Below are 14,338 nucleotides of genomic sequence, written 5' to 3'. Positions count from 1 at the left end.
TTCCCGTTGCATAGCCTCTTTATAGCAAGAGGGCTCACCACAATCAGTAAGCATGACATAGTCCAAAGACGGTTCATATCTATCGGGGGGCCTTGTCACCCGAGTAGATCTACGCACCCAATGATCCATAACAGGTGGATTTTCAGTCTGTAAACCATCAAAAACAGCAGGCTGTTCAGCCGGTTGCATCGCAACAACGGGCGGTCTAGGAGCATCAACCTGTTCCCCTACCTGTGGTGCATCAATGGCAACTTGTTGGGGCTGATTTTCAGCAGCTAATGGCTGATTTTCAGCACCATTTTCAGCATGTAAAGGCTGCTGAACATTGGGCCTTCTTGGCTGTCCATATGTAACATCTTCACGAAAAACAACCCGGCGCACTTCCTCGACCTTTGTGGGCTGTTTGTGCATGCAATTCTCATTGAAGATGACATCATTGCTGCGTATGATTTTCCGTAATGCGGGATCCCATAATCTATACCCCATTTCACCATCCTCACCATATCCTAGGAAAATGCATTTATGAGACTTTGGTTCTAGTTTGGTGCGCAGTTCACTCCGGATGTGAACATAGGCCTCACAACCAAACACTCTTAAATGTGCATATGAGGGTGGCTTGCCAGACCACACCTCCTCAGGCACCTTTCCACCCAAAGCCTTGCTAGGTGAGCGATTAATCAAGTGAATAGCTGTTTGTACAGCTTCTGCCCAAAAACCATGAGGTAATGCAGCATGTGACAGCATACTCCGAACTTTCTCTTGGATAGTCCGGTTCAACCTCTCTGCAACTCCATTCTGAGAGGGATTAAAAGGAGCCGTGAGCTCTCTTTTAATACCTTTAGTAGCACAAAAGTCAATAAATGCTTTTGATACATACTCCCCCCCATTGTCTGAGCGCAAAGACCTAAGCTTCTTGTCAGTTTGATTCTCAACAAACGCAAGAAACTTCTTGAAAGTATCCAAAACATCGCTTTTAGCACGTATTGGATACACCCACACCTTACGTGTAGCATCATCGATAAACGAGACAAAATATTTCTTTCCCCCTAAGGACAACTGTGGCATTTCACATACATCGGAATGCACTAAGTCTAACCTGTCAGACTTTAAAGAAAGTGACCTTTTGTGCGGTGTTTGACTGTGCTTACCATAAATACAGTGCTCACAATGAGAAAAATCAGCATACCTCAAACACGGCAAATAACCACAACGAGACAGAGTTTCCATTCCTCTTTTACTCATGTGTCCCAACCGGCCATGCCACAAAGAGACACTTGGCTGCTCGGTTACGGCGACAACATGGTCATGCACACTAGATACATGCAAAGGATACAAAGTGTCCGATTTACAACCCTTGGCTACAATCCGGGCCCCTTTACAAATTTTCCACTTGCTATCACCAAAAGTGGTGTGATAGCCTGCATCATCTAGCTGCCCTGTACTAATCAAACTCTTCTTGAGTTGTGGCACATGACGCACTTTGTGCAAAACAAAAGTCATACCATCAGCAAAAGAAAATTGGACACTGCCAATACCTGCAATGTCACATGCATAGTTATCTCCCAAATAAACAGTGCCCTGCACCTCACCTGAGTACTGTGTAAACCAATCCCTATGAGGTGTTACATGAAAGGAGGCACCTGAATCAAGAATCCAAGTATGCATGTCCACATCAGAACCCATAGCAAGGGTATGTGCATCCACAGAAGAGGCATTGAGTACATCAGTGCTGCTGTCACTGTCACAGCTACTAGCAACATTGATTTCCTCAATCAACACAGTGCTCTTCTTGGCATTTCCCTTGTCCTTTGCATCAGTTTTAGCACCCTTGTTCTTCTCTTTCTTCCACTCATAGCATTCCCGTTTATAATGCCCTTTCTTTCCACAATGATGACACACAACATCTTTCCTACGAGATTTGTTGCGTGCCCTGTCCTTACTGTCAGATTTCTCCCTCTGTTGAGACCTGCCTCTCAAGTGCAATGCATTAGAAGACCCACCTGTGGTGTTCTTCCTGTTCATCTCTTCCATCAAGAGAGAACTCTCTACATCTGCATACTTAAGTGACGCACTTGAGTTACTAAGAGCTGTCCGGAATACATCCCAACTCTCGGGCAATGTGCATAGCAGAAAAGTAGCTTTGAACTCCTCATCAATCGTGAATTTCAGCTCTGTCAGTTGGCTGAAAATAGAATTGAATTCATTGAGGTGCACTGACATGTGCGTGCCCTCCTTCATGCGGAGATCCATAAGCTTCTTAAGCCAATACACTTTACTGGCAGCACTCTGCTGTGCATACAACTCGTCTAAACGCTTCCACATGCCCCATGCTGTCTGTTCATTCTCTACATTGAAGAGTAAATTGTCAGACACCGAAAGCATGATCGTGGAGCGAGCCAACTCGTCCACTTCTTCCCATTCTTCAACCTCCATATCAACCGGTTTCACACCCTGTAACTTAATAGGTTTCGCCTGTTTTTTCTGCAACATCACATTATAACATTGCTTCTTCCATATAGCAAAGTTATGGGCACCTTCAAGCTTGCGAATGTGCAACAAATTGCCACTTTCACTGCTAGAAGCCATTCTGAGTGATTGCAAACACTGAAACCCTGTTTTGCCGACCTAAACACGCCCAAATGTGCGCAATCGGGCAAAAAACAGCTTGCTGTTACAGAAAAACAGCGAGCAAATTTCACGCGAAATCACCCCAAAACAGCGTACATTCACTGCCAAACCCTTACCAAAGGTTTCCACAAGGTGTATACATCATTTGCTTGCTGAAATTCCCTGTTTTAGGGCAAAAATCAGACCTGTAAACACCTGTTTTGCTGAATTTTCAGAACCTCGTTGGTGGAAACACCTGTAAGATTGACCTGTGAGACTTGCCCTAATGAAATTGCATCAAATTGACCCCGAAATTGGTCAATTTCAGCAGAAATAGGCTGCTGTTCGCCAGTTTTTGAAACCCTAATTTTGGGGAAACTGTCACCGGAGGTCGATTCTACACGGTGAGAGGATCCCTTCGCGACAGAGTTGATCGAAAACGGTTGAATATCCTTCCCGCAGCGAGCAAGAACAGAATTCTGATCTGTGTTGCGAAGATGGCTCTCTTGGAAACCCTAAAGCTCTGATACCATGTGTGGGGGAGCAGGAGAGAGAGCCCACTTGCTGTCCTATGCAATGAGAGTGAAGGAGAAGAGGAGAGAGGCGCTGTAGAAGCACACGCAGAGAAGGACGTGAGAGAGAGAGAGAGAGAGAGATCGTCAAAAAATTGGGAGAAGTCACGCTAGTCTTTTTGGGCTTCACATTTGAGTATATGAGTAAGTGACTAGGGGGCCATTCACACTTGGGCCCCCTCACTTATAAGTCCTTTTAACTTATAAGTTATAAGTACAAGGCACTTAGGCCTTTATTCCCTAACAGCTCCACTCTTGTGGAGTAAGGTCTGTAGCATGCTGGAGTGTAGGTCGACCCCCCTGTATCACTATCATCCTGCTGGTGGAAGATAGCCCAAACGGAAGTGCCGGGCCCGTGAGGGTGGACCCAGAGTTACCCGGAACGCGGAACGGGAACGGCGACGGGCCTCCCTGCGGAACGGGGGAACGGGAATGGGCCCGGAACGAGAACGGCGCGGAACGGCAGGCTAAAAAAACACCCAAATATTATTTTTTTTAGCGTTATGTGTTTGAATACAAGTAGTATTAGAGTCCTTTGACTCTAATACCCACAAAAAACACGATTCGAAGACCATTTAACCTTATTATGACTTGATTGGGATGTGAGGCGCCCAGAGTACATAGCCAGATGAACAACATAGCCAGATGAACAACAATGAGCAAACACAATGCCCATAGTACATACACAATGCTCTCAAATAATTGCAAGAGTAGTAGTCAGAGATAACACTTTGGAATTAATTATGGCTAACATAGTAACAAGCTTCAAGGGCCGCCAGCGGCCAAGGTGCTACAAAAAAACCAAAGGGGGGCAAAGTTCAAACCAGACTTCAGTGACCACAATACCAAAAGACTGAAGGTGACAAATACCATAAAGATGCTAGTAGCTACAAATGGCAAAGAGGGCAAGGCTCAAGCAGCCATACAAAAAGGTGGATAAATGGCAAAGACTCAAGACTCAAGAGCCACTAGCCTGAGATGCCTCCCAATCCGTAGTAGCCGGCTGTAAATCATGCACATCCTCCCATTCCTCATCATCGAGGTCTAGGTCCGGCTCGATCTCAGCCACAGATGAAGTACCTGGTGTTGGTGGATGTGCATCTCCACCCGCCTGAGAAGCCTCTTGCTCCATCTCCCACTGTGTAAAAGGATCTGTCTGTTTGTCTGTACTCTTGCAAAGCATTTTCAAATTTGCGCTGACGAAGACAAGATCATTAGCCTTCTCCACTCCAAGCCGATTCCTCTTCTTGGAAGCAATGTGGCTAAAGGTACTCCACAATTGCTCCAAGCATGAGGTACTAACTGACTGGCTGAGAATACGGATCGCCAATCTCTGAAGCTCAGGGCCATCATAGCCATAGTCCTCCCACCAAAGCACTGAACCTATTTTCCTGCGATCAATCTGAGCATCTGGACTGCCAAATGACCCCCGCATCTCTCTGTACTGTCTCAGCTGATCTCTGACAATGCATCGCCCATCTCTGTCTAGAACCATCTTGTTTAAGATCTCTGTAAATTGGTTCATGACTTCCCTATTTGTCTCTTGCCCTGCACCTTGGAACTCTGGATCCACCATGTACGCTGCCCCGTGTAAAGGAGAGGCATATGAATTCCACCTCGAGCTGCAAAGCGCATGGATCTCCTCATATCGCTCTGCGTTCGGCTCAAGCTGTGCAAGCTGCTCAATCATGCGGTCCATTGCCTCATAAATCTTGCCAATGCAAGGATCCATGCCATCCAGAACTCGAAGCAAATGAACCACCGGTTTTACCTGTGCATCTAGACTCTTGAGCTCCTTCCAGAACTCAAGATCCTCTGCCTTATCCTTGCACAAAATCCCTGCAACTGTCTTTGCATAGGGGGAGGTGGTGAACTCATCACTGATGAAGACCTGTCGGACCGCATTTTGACATTCAGACAGCCTGCGTACAAGAAGAAAGTTGAATGCGAAGCGGGTATCTGAATACTTTAGAAGCACTTTGCCGCCCGACCTCTTGAGGTACTCACTCCGAACCAAGTTGTGATTGTTGATGAAAGTAACCATCTTCACTGCATCAGCAATGACTGGAGCAATCCAGTCTAGCTTGCCGATGTCTTTCAGAAGGTTGTTCAAGCAGTGTGCCATGCAAAAGCACACTGTCACATGCGGATAGTGGCCCTCTATGATAGCTGCTGCTGCCCTGTTTGATGCCTCCCCATCTGTGACAAAGGCCACCACGTGTTGCTCACCGATGGTTTCTATGGCCGCTGTCCACTCTGCAAAGAGGACATCGGCGGACTTGCCACTCTCAGTGGCATCATGAGAGTGCACAAAGTACATCTCTCGACTGGAGTATGCGACGAGACCATGGATAGATCTCTTCCTTGTATCGCTCCACCCGTCAGCAATGAGGGAAACGCCATGTTTTGCCCAAAGACACTGAATGTTGAGGGTTGCTTGCTCCACGATAGCCTTCTCTCGATCGAGCAAGGTGGTTCGGAGAGCCTCTGAAGATGGCGGCACATAGCCGGTGCCATACTCTCCTATCTGTTGCACCATGACTTTCCAATACTCCGACCTATTTCGATCAAACATAGAAGAGGTTAGTATCAAAAAAGTGGAAACGACGATAACGGAAGAAATGAGAGAGAAGATTGATGAATCATAAAACAATGTACATACCTCGCTGCGACAAATGGGATATGGTCGTGATAGAAGAATCGGGCCACGGCCGCATCCACCTCTTCTTTCTTCTTTGGGTCCCAAGAGGTGGTAAGGGTCTTTTGGCGACGAATTGGACCTTTTGAAGATGCACCAACACCTACACCGGGTAGAGAGGAAGAAGGGAAAATGAAGGTCTTTGGATCAATACCTTTGCGTGCCGGCTTGGCTTTATGATTGAATTGCCGATCCTTTTCCTCGAGCTCCTTCCTCTTCTCGATGGTTACGTTGGCACAAAATTTCACCTCGTGTCCCGGCACTCGAAGAAAGTGTGCCCTCACTTTGTCATGCCCCCCTTTCCGCGTGTAAGAGCATAGCTTGCATCCCCATGCACGAGAACCTCCCGCCGCCGACAAGGTGCCCTCCGAGGTCACTTCATCCCACCACGACCATTCCTTCGCCTTTTGAGTGTTGCCCGCATGAACGGAGGGGGTTGAACGAGAAGAAGAGGCCATGGATGATGGATTATCCGTGAAAGAGAGAGCTTGATCTTGAACTTTGAGAGAGGGAGAGAGGGATTGAGAGAGAGAGGCTTGCCGCTTGATTCCGTGAGAGCTTGAGCCTTGAGCCGTGAAAGTTGAGGGTTAGAACTTAGAAGTTAGCCCAAGAGAGAGAGAGGTTGAGAGCTTGAGCCTTGAGGCATGCCGCGGCGCCACACTATGGCTTGAGAGTTGAGAGCAAGCTAGGGAGAATGAGCTTGGCTTGAGAGTTGAGAGCAAGGCTCAAGCAAGGGAGAATGGGCCTTGAGGCTTGATGAGTGTGTGAAGAATGGGGGAGGAGGGGGGCATTATATACTTTTTTGACTGCTGAAAATGGCCGTTGGCTGCCTAACAGTCATTTTTTTCAGTTTCAAAAACTGCCGTTTATGGCCGTTGGGGCCGTTCCGGCCGTTCCGGTCCGTTCCGTCCCGTTCCGGTCGTCCCGTTCCGGTCGTCCCGTTCCGGTCGTCCCGTTCCGGTGACAGTTTCCAGCCGGAACGCCGTTCCGTTCTGACGCGTTCCAGAAAATCCCGGCCGGCCGGAACTCCGTTCCGGCGTTCCAAGGCCCGAAATGTCCGTTCCCTGGTAACACTGGGTGGACCAAGCCGCTGCCCCCCAAGTGTACTGTCGAGCCGTGGAGAGGGCAGGCATCAGCCGAAGAACTCATAGCCACACCTGCTGGGCCGAGGGATAGTCCCAAAGACAGTGTCGCTGACTCTCCACCAACTGGTCACAGGCTGTACATGCGGCCGAGAGACCACTATGTACAAGCCAGCTCCCTACTGCTGTGGCTCTGTGTGCAAACAACCACAGGAACAAGGTGACGCGCCTCGGCTGTCTGGAGTCCCACAGCCTCTGCCAAAAAGCTGCCAAGAACTCAACTGTGAGACCCTCCTCCTGCCAATGACGTGCTGCAGCGGGGCGGGCCTCTCTCTGTGCTGCAAGTATATGACGTCCAAGCCGAACAGTGTACTGAAAGAAAGGGACTCTTGGGCGGTCTGCAGAAGAGAATGGGTCCCTCCATAGCCACTCACCAGGATCCCACTGTACTCGTGCCAGTGGACAGCACTCCCAAGCCCATAGCCTCCAGTGTCCTATCTCAAGAGCTGCTGGGTCAGGGTCTATGACGCAAGTCCTCCCACAGATGCCCACCACTCGGATCCTCTGGAAACAACACTCTGCTACCTGCGGGGCCTCTACTGCAACTCTCTGTAATCGTCCCCCACCCTGAAGCTCGAAGAACAGGGCTGGGACAGTCTCTGAGCAAGCCCTGACTGAAATGAGAACCTCCAGTCGTGTGAAGGCTCCCATCCACCGGGGTGCTACTGGCTCGAGAGGCGTGAGCCAATCAGCTGGAACTGACTCTGAGATGTCCTGACACATGCTCTGAACCCCTCTCATGCCCTGTAGCTGGACAACCTGCACCTCCTCTGACAAACCCGTGAACTCTAGCCAGTCACCTAGAGAGCGCGCTGGACCTGCTGCCATGGGACCCCAAGAAACATGAGGCCTACTCCCAACCAAGTGGCCTCTCTGAGTGCTAACCATGGGGTTCCAGACGAGGGGCTGCCGTAGGCGCTCCTCCGTGCACGTCGGCTGTCGCTGCTCTAGGCCACGCCGCAATAGCTCCTCCCAAGACCGAAGCAAACTCACAGCGAATCGGTCCTCCACTCTCCTGCTCAAACCAACTCGCCACAACTCTGTAAAGATCCATCTGGTCGAAGGTTGCCAAGGGCCTCCTGCCTGAGGCACCCTGGCACGAAGCCTCTGCAACAAGAACTCCTTCCTGGGCTCCTCGCCTGGAAGAAGTCCTCTGACGACGAACTTCCCAAGAAGGGCTCTGCTCTGCTGTGCTGGATCAATGATCCCAAGCCCTCCCTGAGAACAAGGAAGTGTGATGACCGACCAAGCCACCTTGGCTCGGGCAATCTGAGTGTCGCGACCAGACCAAAGGAAGTTCCTGATCAGCCTCTCTACTTGGCTGATGCAAGAACTCGAGAAGATCCAACAAGAAGTGATGTACCACATAGTCGCCAACAACACCTGGTTGGCAACTACTACTCTACCAGCCAGCGAAAGTCGTGCTGAGCTCCAATGTAACAGCTTTCTCCTGATGGACAGGAGAAGAGGAGCAATCTGCTGCTCGGGGGACAAATCCAAACCAATGACAACCCAAGTACCGAACTGCAGTCCCTGGAGGAATCCACCTGAAACCCTCTCCTGGCATCCAATCTGGCACAGGAGCACTACCAACTGAGAAAGCCACTGTCTTTCTCCAGTTGATCAGTGTGCCCGATGCACAGCAGAAGGTCTCCAAAGCCTGCCCACATCTGTGTAAATTGGCCTCCTGGCCCTCTAAGTACAAGGCTGAGTCATCGGCAAACTCAGCGTCCAGAAGCTCATCTCCCCGTATAGGGAGTGCTAAGCCCCTCAAACCAACCTGCTGTGACACCAAAAATCTGCTCATCGCCTCCGCATAGAACAGAAAGAGAAAGGGGGCAAGAGGACAACCCTGTCTGACCGATCGTGTGAGCATGAAGCGCTCACCTCTACCTCCTGCCAAAAGCACCTGACTGTGGGCCTGTCTGTACAAAGCTGACACCCCTCTGATCCAAGCCTCTGAGAAGCCCATCCTGCGTAGCGTGCCCTCTAGAAAGTCCCAGTCAACTCTGTCGTATGCCTTCTCAAAATCGAGAAGAAGAATCACAAGGTCCTCCCCACGGAGCCGTGCAAGGGCAGAAGCCTCCCAAAAAGTGAAGATGTTGTCAAGGATACTGCGTTCCTTGACAAAACCTGTCTGAGTCCCATGTATAAGGCTCTCCAAAAGTGGCTGAATCCTCAAACTCAGAGCCTTGGCAAGAATTTTGTAGGCTGAGTTGAGAATGGTGATGGGACGCCACTGTCGAATCTCATCCAAGGAGCCACCCTCCTTTGGAATGAGGTAAATCAGGCCCTCACTCATGCTATCCGGCATCACTCCTGTGTGCAGAATGTACTGAAAGGCACTACAAAGATTTGGGCCAAGCAGGTCCCAGTACTCCAAGAAGAAGCTGAAAGTCAGCCCATCCTCACCTGGACAGCTACCACGAGGGAGGGCCCTAAGAGCCGTGTGCAGCTCCTCAAGCTGAAGAGGGGAGGGAGGGGGGGGGGAGGAGAGCGATGGCGCAACAGCAAGGGGGGGGGGGGGGGGGGGCGAGCAGCAGTAGCGAGCAGTGCATTCAACAAAGTTCGATAATTCAAATTAAGTGTTACACAAAAAACAAAAAAAAGTGTGTGGTGTGCGAGCATATATTGGTACCTAGTTCTCCACTCGCTATTGGGCACTGACAACATTAGTGGGGATGTCGTAGTATTGAGTCAATACTAGGCATGATGGAGCTGATGGTTATATTTTCTTGTGGGTGACTACCATGAGTCTATACCTTGCACTTTCCTTTGAGGGTGAATCTGGGCTTATGCTGGATACTCTAGGTGTATAACTCCACTGGTAGCCGTGTGCTCTAGATAACCCCCTCTCTGGGCTCCCGCCTGTCTCTGCAAGTAGTATTATGTCTGGCCCTCCATCGCCTCCTCCAATCTCCGAGTGTGTCAATAGTGCTCCATCGCAGTTCCACACCATGTGTAGCTCTGCGTGTCGTGTCTCATAGACTGTGAGCCTCTATTAGACCGCCTTGCCATCAATCATGACAGCCTTCGCGATATAGAGCTCTCTTGCCCTCTTTAAGGCATGCAAGACTCTTGGCATACATAACGGTCTATGCTCTGTCTGCATCCGTGTGAGGTCATCATCTAGGAAGATAGGGTCCTTGGCTAGTCCTCTTACCTCTTTGCGGGTGTTTTTTTAAACCACCTCTGCTCATCCATCCTTCTTGGCTTCCACCTTATCTTCAACGCTTGCAGAGAAGACCACAGTCAATTCTTGTTTGATGGTATGTTTTGTTGACTTCGGTAATTTCCCCTTCCTCGCTGGTCCATCACATAGGGATGGGACATAGATCCTTTGTGGAGGTCAATCTCGTCTTGCAAGGTGGCTCTTTCCTTCAACCTTGTCTCTGCCTCGCCCTTCAGCTTGGTGATGTGGGTGATGAACTCTCATTTAGTGGTGTTGAGGTTGCTATTGGCCATTTTTTTGGATTTTGGTGATCATCTTCATGAGCTTCTTCTCTAAATTGTTGAGCTTGGCCTCATGTTGGCCATCGTAGTTATGTGCTCTTCCTGGTTTGTTGATGCGTTAGTGTCCCAAGAGCTGTCCCTCTTGAATCATCGCAGTTGCAAAATCTTGGGGAGGTACGGTCTCAATGTTGGGAGCCTCTCGGGATGCGAGTGTTATCTAGAAAATCAAGAATAGTGTGTGCAATGTGGGGTGTGGAGAGAGAGAGAGAGAGAGAGAGAGAGAGAGAGAGAGAGAGAGAGAGATACTTAACTAGGTTTTGGTGACAGTATGGGCAGGCTTTCCTGAGAGATCTCGAGATGGTCACAAATTTAATGTTGCAGATCGACCTTCGAGGCAACAACAGCGTGTTATTTGCATGGAGACCCCAGAAATGGTTGCAGAGATGCGGCGACTGAAACAGAGGGCCTCGGAGGATTGGTTTAAGGATGGAGGACAGTATGCTAGTGAAGGTTTGAATGCAAGTGAAGGGCAGGAGATTACATCATCGAACCATGAGAGCTCTTCTGTTTTGACGAATCTCTTTGAAGTGCAAACTTGAATCAGCACAATTTATATTCACACAAATCTTTGATCACTATGCATCCTCATGCTTTGCGAGCCTTGCTTTCTGTATTTGCTACCTTGAGCTGCTCTTTGGGCCTAAGAAGTTTAGTAATTGCTTGTACGCAGACCATGAGGGGCAGCAATTGGGTGACTCAACAAGGCGAACCGGGCAGCTTTCCCTGCTGCTGAATCTGGTGTAGCTCGCATTGGATAGCTGCTAATGATGGGAGAACAGCTGCTCAGCTTTTACACGAGGCCTCATCTCCATGCTGGAGATGGAACTGGTCATCACCAACCTGGCAACCAGGCTTTGGTTCTTAAGGTCCACTGCTTGGGCCTGAGCTTTTGCCCAGCTCATCACCAAACTTAAATGCTTGCCTTTTTTTCAGTATCTAGGCCAGCAATCTCACTCATTACTACTCTCTCTCTCTCTCTCTCTCTCTCTCTCTCTCTCTCTCTCTCTCTCTACTCCGAGTATGTGAAGGCATGAAGCAAGACATGGAGGAGTGTCCAAGAGTGAGTATTGGGAAGGGGGTAGGTTGAGGAAGGTGTGGAAGATGATGGAGGCTATTTAGTGTATAGCATACTGGGAAAGGCCAAGCACAATCAACTCACGTGAAATTGAAGCCCAAGCCATGACCAATCACTACATGCATGAATGATGTCTTTATGCTACATCTATTTGAAGGAGGGAAAATTGCCAAAATACCCCTGAAATTTGTGGATTCTCCCAAATACCTCCCATGTTCCAAAAATTCCCCATACACCCTCGCATCGTTTTTGGATGGTACTCTTTTTGACAAAAGAGAATGTCTTTTTGACTTGCAAGCCCACAATACCATCTGTAATCCTAGATCTAACATCTTCTACTCTGAGAGACCAATTGATGCGTTAGGAAAGAGTTTCTTTAAGACAAGAGACTTCTTGAAGCACCAAGTATGCCTCTATAGCATCAATGGATAGCAACACATCCCAAGCATGCACAAGCCATGCCTCATTTTAAGTTGTAACCAACACATTCTAGGAGATGATGCCCTTTGGATTGCTAGCAAGCTCACATTGTGCTTTTGAGACAACCTTACAATTAGTGGATATGTACATAACATAAGCATACCACCTGGCATGATAGTATTGAAGCAATTCTAGAGTCAACCTATCTTTGAAAAGCACAAGCCTATTCTTTGGCTGTAAATCTCAGCAATTTTCCCTCAGTTGTCAATGCTTGAAATCATGATCATGGTGGTAACTCAAATTTTAAGGTTTTCCTATTGTGCAAAAATTGTACTCCAGATATTGTCTAGGTTCAAGTCATCTATAAGTGCTTTGCACCTTGAACCCAAGGTATATGCAATGTGAAATTTATAAGGTCCCCAAATACCTTTATACTGCTTGTATGCTTTCTTCCCCTTTCCTCATGGATTTTAGTGCATGTTGCCTTTTTCACACGCAAGTTGTGCTCTCTCTCAAACCTAGAGATGTTTGATAACACCTCTAGTGCAAGCTATTGCTCAAATGCATGAGTTTCCATATTAGAAGCATGCACTTTTTGACACATGGTTGCAAATATTGTAGGGAAAGATCGCTAACGGACCTCTCCCTACCACTTTCAAGATGCACATTTGGAATGATTCAAGATATAGAATATTTGTTTTTTACCTCTTCATTTGTTGAAGGCCATAATTAATGTAGATGTTCGTTGGCCCTCATGAATTTCATTCAATCTCCTACCTTGAGCCACCACTATCACCACATTGCCATTAAGATCTAGAGGAATTTTGCACATAGGCATGGAAGGAGTAGTTGTGCCATTTGGGAGTTTAGACTCGTAACTCTTAATATTTAGCTCCACTAGGCTCTTCTTTGGCTCCATGCTATTGCACCTTGCCCTTCCAACATTTTCTACATAACATACCCCCGTATTGTATGGATGTCCCAGTTAATGGGAAACAAGAACATTACCAAATTGTGAATTTATAAGTGGTATCATAATCAATTTATTCCATAAAGAGAGAATGAGAGTGCGCTAAAAATATAGGGTAGCCTAATGGTTCTTGACAAAGTGTCTTGAATTCTAAGGTCCCCCCTTTTCTTGTCTCGTGCTTAGGATAACACTAATTAAATGAAGACAAACTATCATTATAAGCATCTTGAGCTACTTTAACCGCCACTATATTACCATCAGCTAGACCTCGTGATTTACCACTTGTTTTATGTATGTATAAGCGTGAAACGCTCTATTGGCTTGAATCATAAGTTGACATTATAAACATTGAGTGTCAGCCTCCACCATATAAAAACTTGTAATATTTTGTACGGTATATACATGATTCTGTGCAATAAAAAATATTGAAAGCAATTTTTTGGCTTAACTCGCTAATATAGTATGATGTTTAAAACCCATACATAGAGTGGCAAGCATCTCCTTCGATGGGAGGAATGTGCATACATCACTATAGTGGGAAGCAATACCAATGAAGCCAAGGGACATGAAGATTGATTCCAAAAATTGACAAAACATAATTCTTTCTACTCATCTTCCCTAAAAGGCATCTTAAAGAATCTATTAAAAACAAATGACCGATGAACAAACTATCGCAAATCGATAGTGGTGGCAAACTCATTGCTCAACATGCAAAATTGACCAAGATCTTGGGTACATTGTAATATGTATTGATTGTTGTATAGAACATTATGATTTGTGGAAGGTAGCATTTGTGAGCAAGCATAAATATTGGATCCTCAAGGAATTTCTGAGAAGTGAGTTACACACAATGTGCCTAAGTAGCAAGCATTCATAGGAAACCACAATTAGTTTCTTGGACACACTTGAGATTGGTCTTGGATTTAGTAGTCAAACCCCTTCTTCTATAATAAGTAAGGTCCACTCACCATGTACGAAACCATGGTTTCTTGGACAAACTTGGGATCGGTCCTAGATATAGTAGTCAAATCCCTTCTTCTACAATAAGTAAGGTCCACTCAACATGTATGAAACTATCACTAATACTTGAGGTGCCTTTCTTACCTTGTCTATGGCAAGGTCTTGCTAGGGGAGACATTCCTTTGTCTTGTAGCAAAAACCCTACCCATGAGCCTCAAATTGACCAATTTTAGTAGAGTTAGATACCCCCCCTCCCGCCCCATCATCCTTGTTGGCCTCTTCATAAAGCATTGAAATCCCGGGATAAACTATGGACCATTGGATAAAGCTTCTCAATTAACAAGTAAACAATGGAAAACTTTCCTTCTTCCTATTTCTTTA

General features: G+C 47.3%; 1 protein-coding gene across 2 annotated transcripts in view; it reads left to right on the top strand.

The window, feature by feature from the left end:
• LOC147422599 (tRNA/rRNA methyltransferase (SpoU) family protein) overlaps positions 1-11,492 on the top strand; it is a 119,000-nt gene extending 107,508 nt beyond the window's left edge. For both annotated transcript variants that reach the window (XM_086503518.1, XM_086503519.1), the window contains exon 4: positions 10,800-11,492. In XM_086503518.1, coding sequence (XP_086359644.1) covers positions 10,800-11,071 — 272 coding nt within the window. In that variant the 3' untranslated portion in view covers positions 11,072-11,492. The remainder of the gene's footprint in view (positions 1-10,799) is intronic.
• Positions 11,493-14,338: the final 2,846 nt, after the last annotated feature.

The sequence above is a fragment of the Adiantum capillus-veneris genome, chromosome 27, assembly GCF_014529385.1.
Source record: "Adiantum capillus-veneris isolate H3 chromosome 27, ASM1452938v2, whole genome shotgun sequence".
In the NCBI taxonomy this organism is placed as follows: Eukaryota; Viridiplantae; Streptophyta; class Polypodiopsida; order Polypodiales; family Pteridaceae; genus Adiantum; species Adiantum capillus-veneris.
This window is presented reverse-complemented; position numbering and strand designations above follow the sequence as displayed.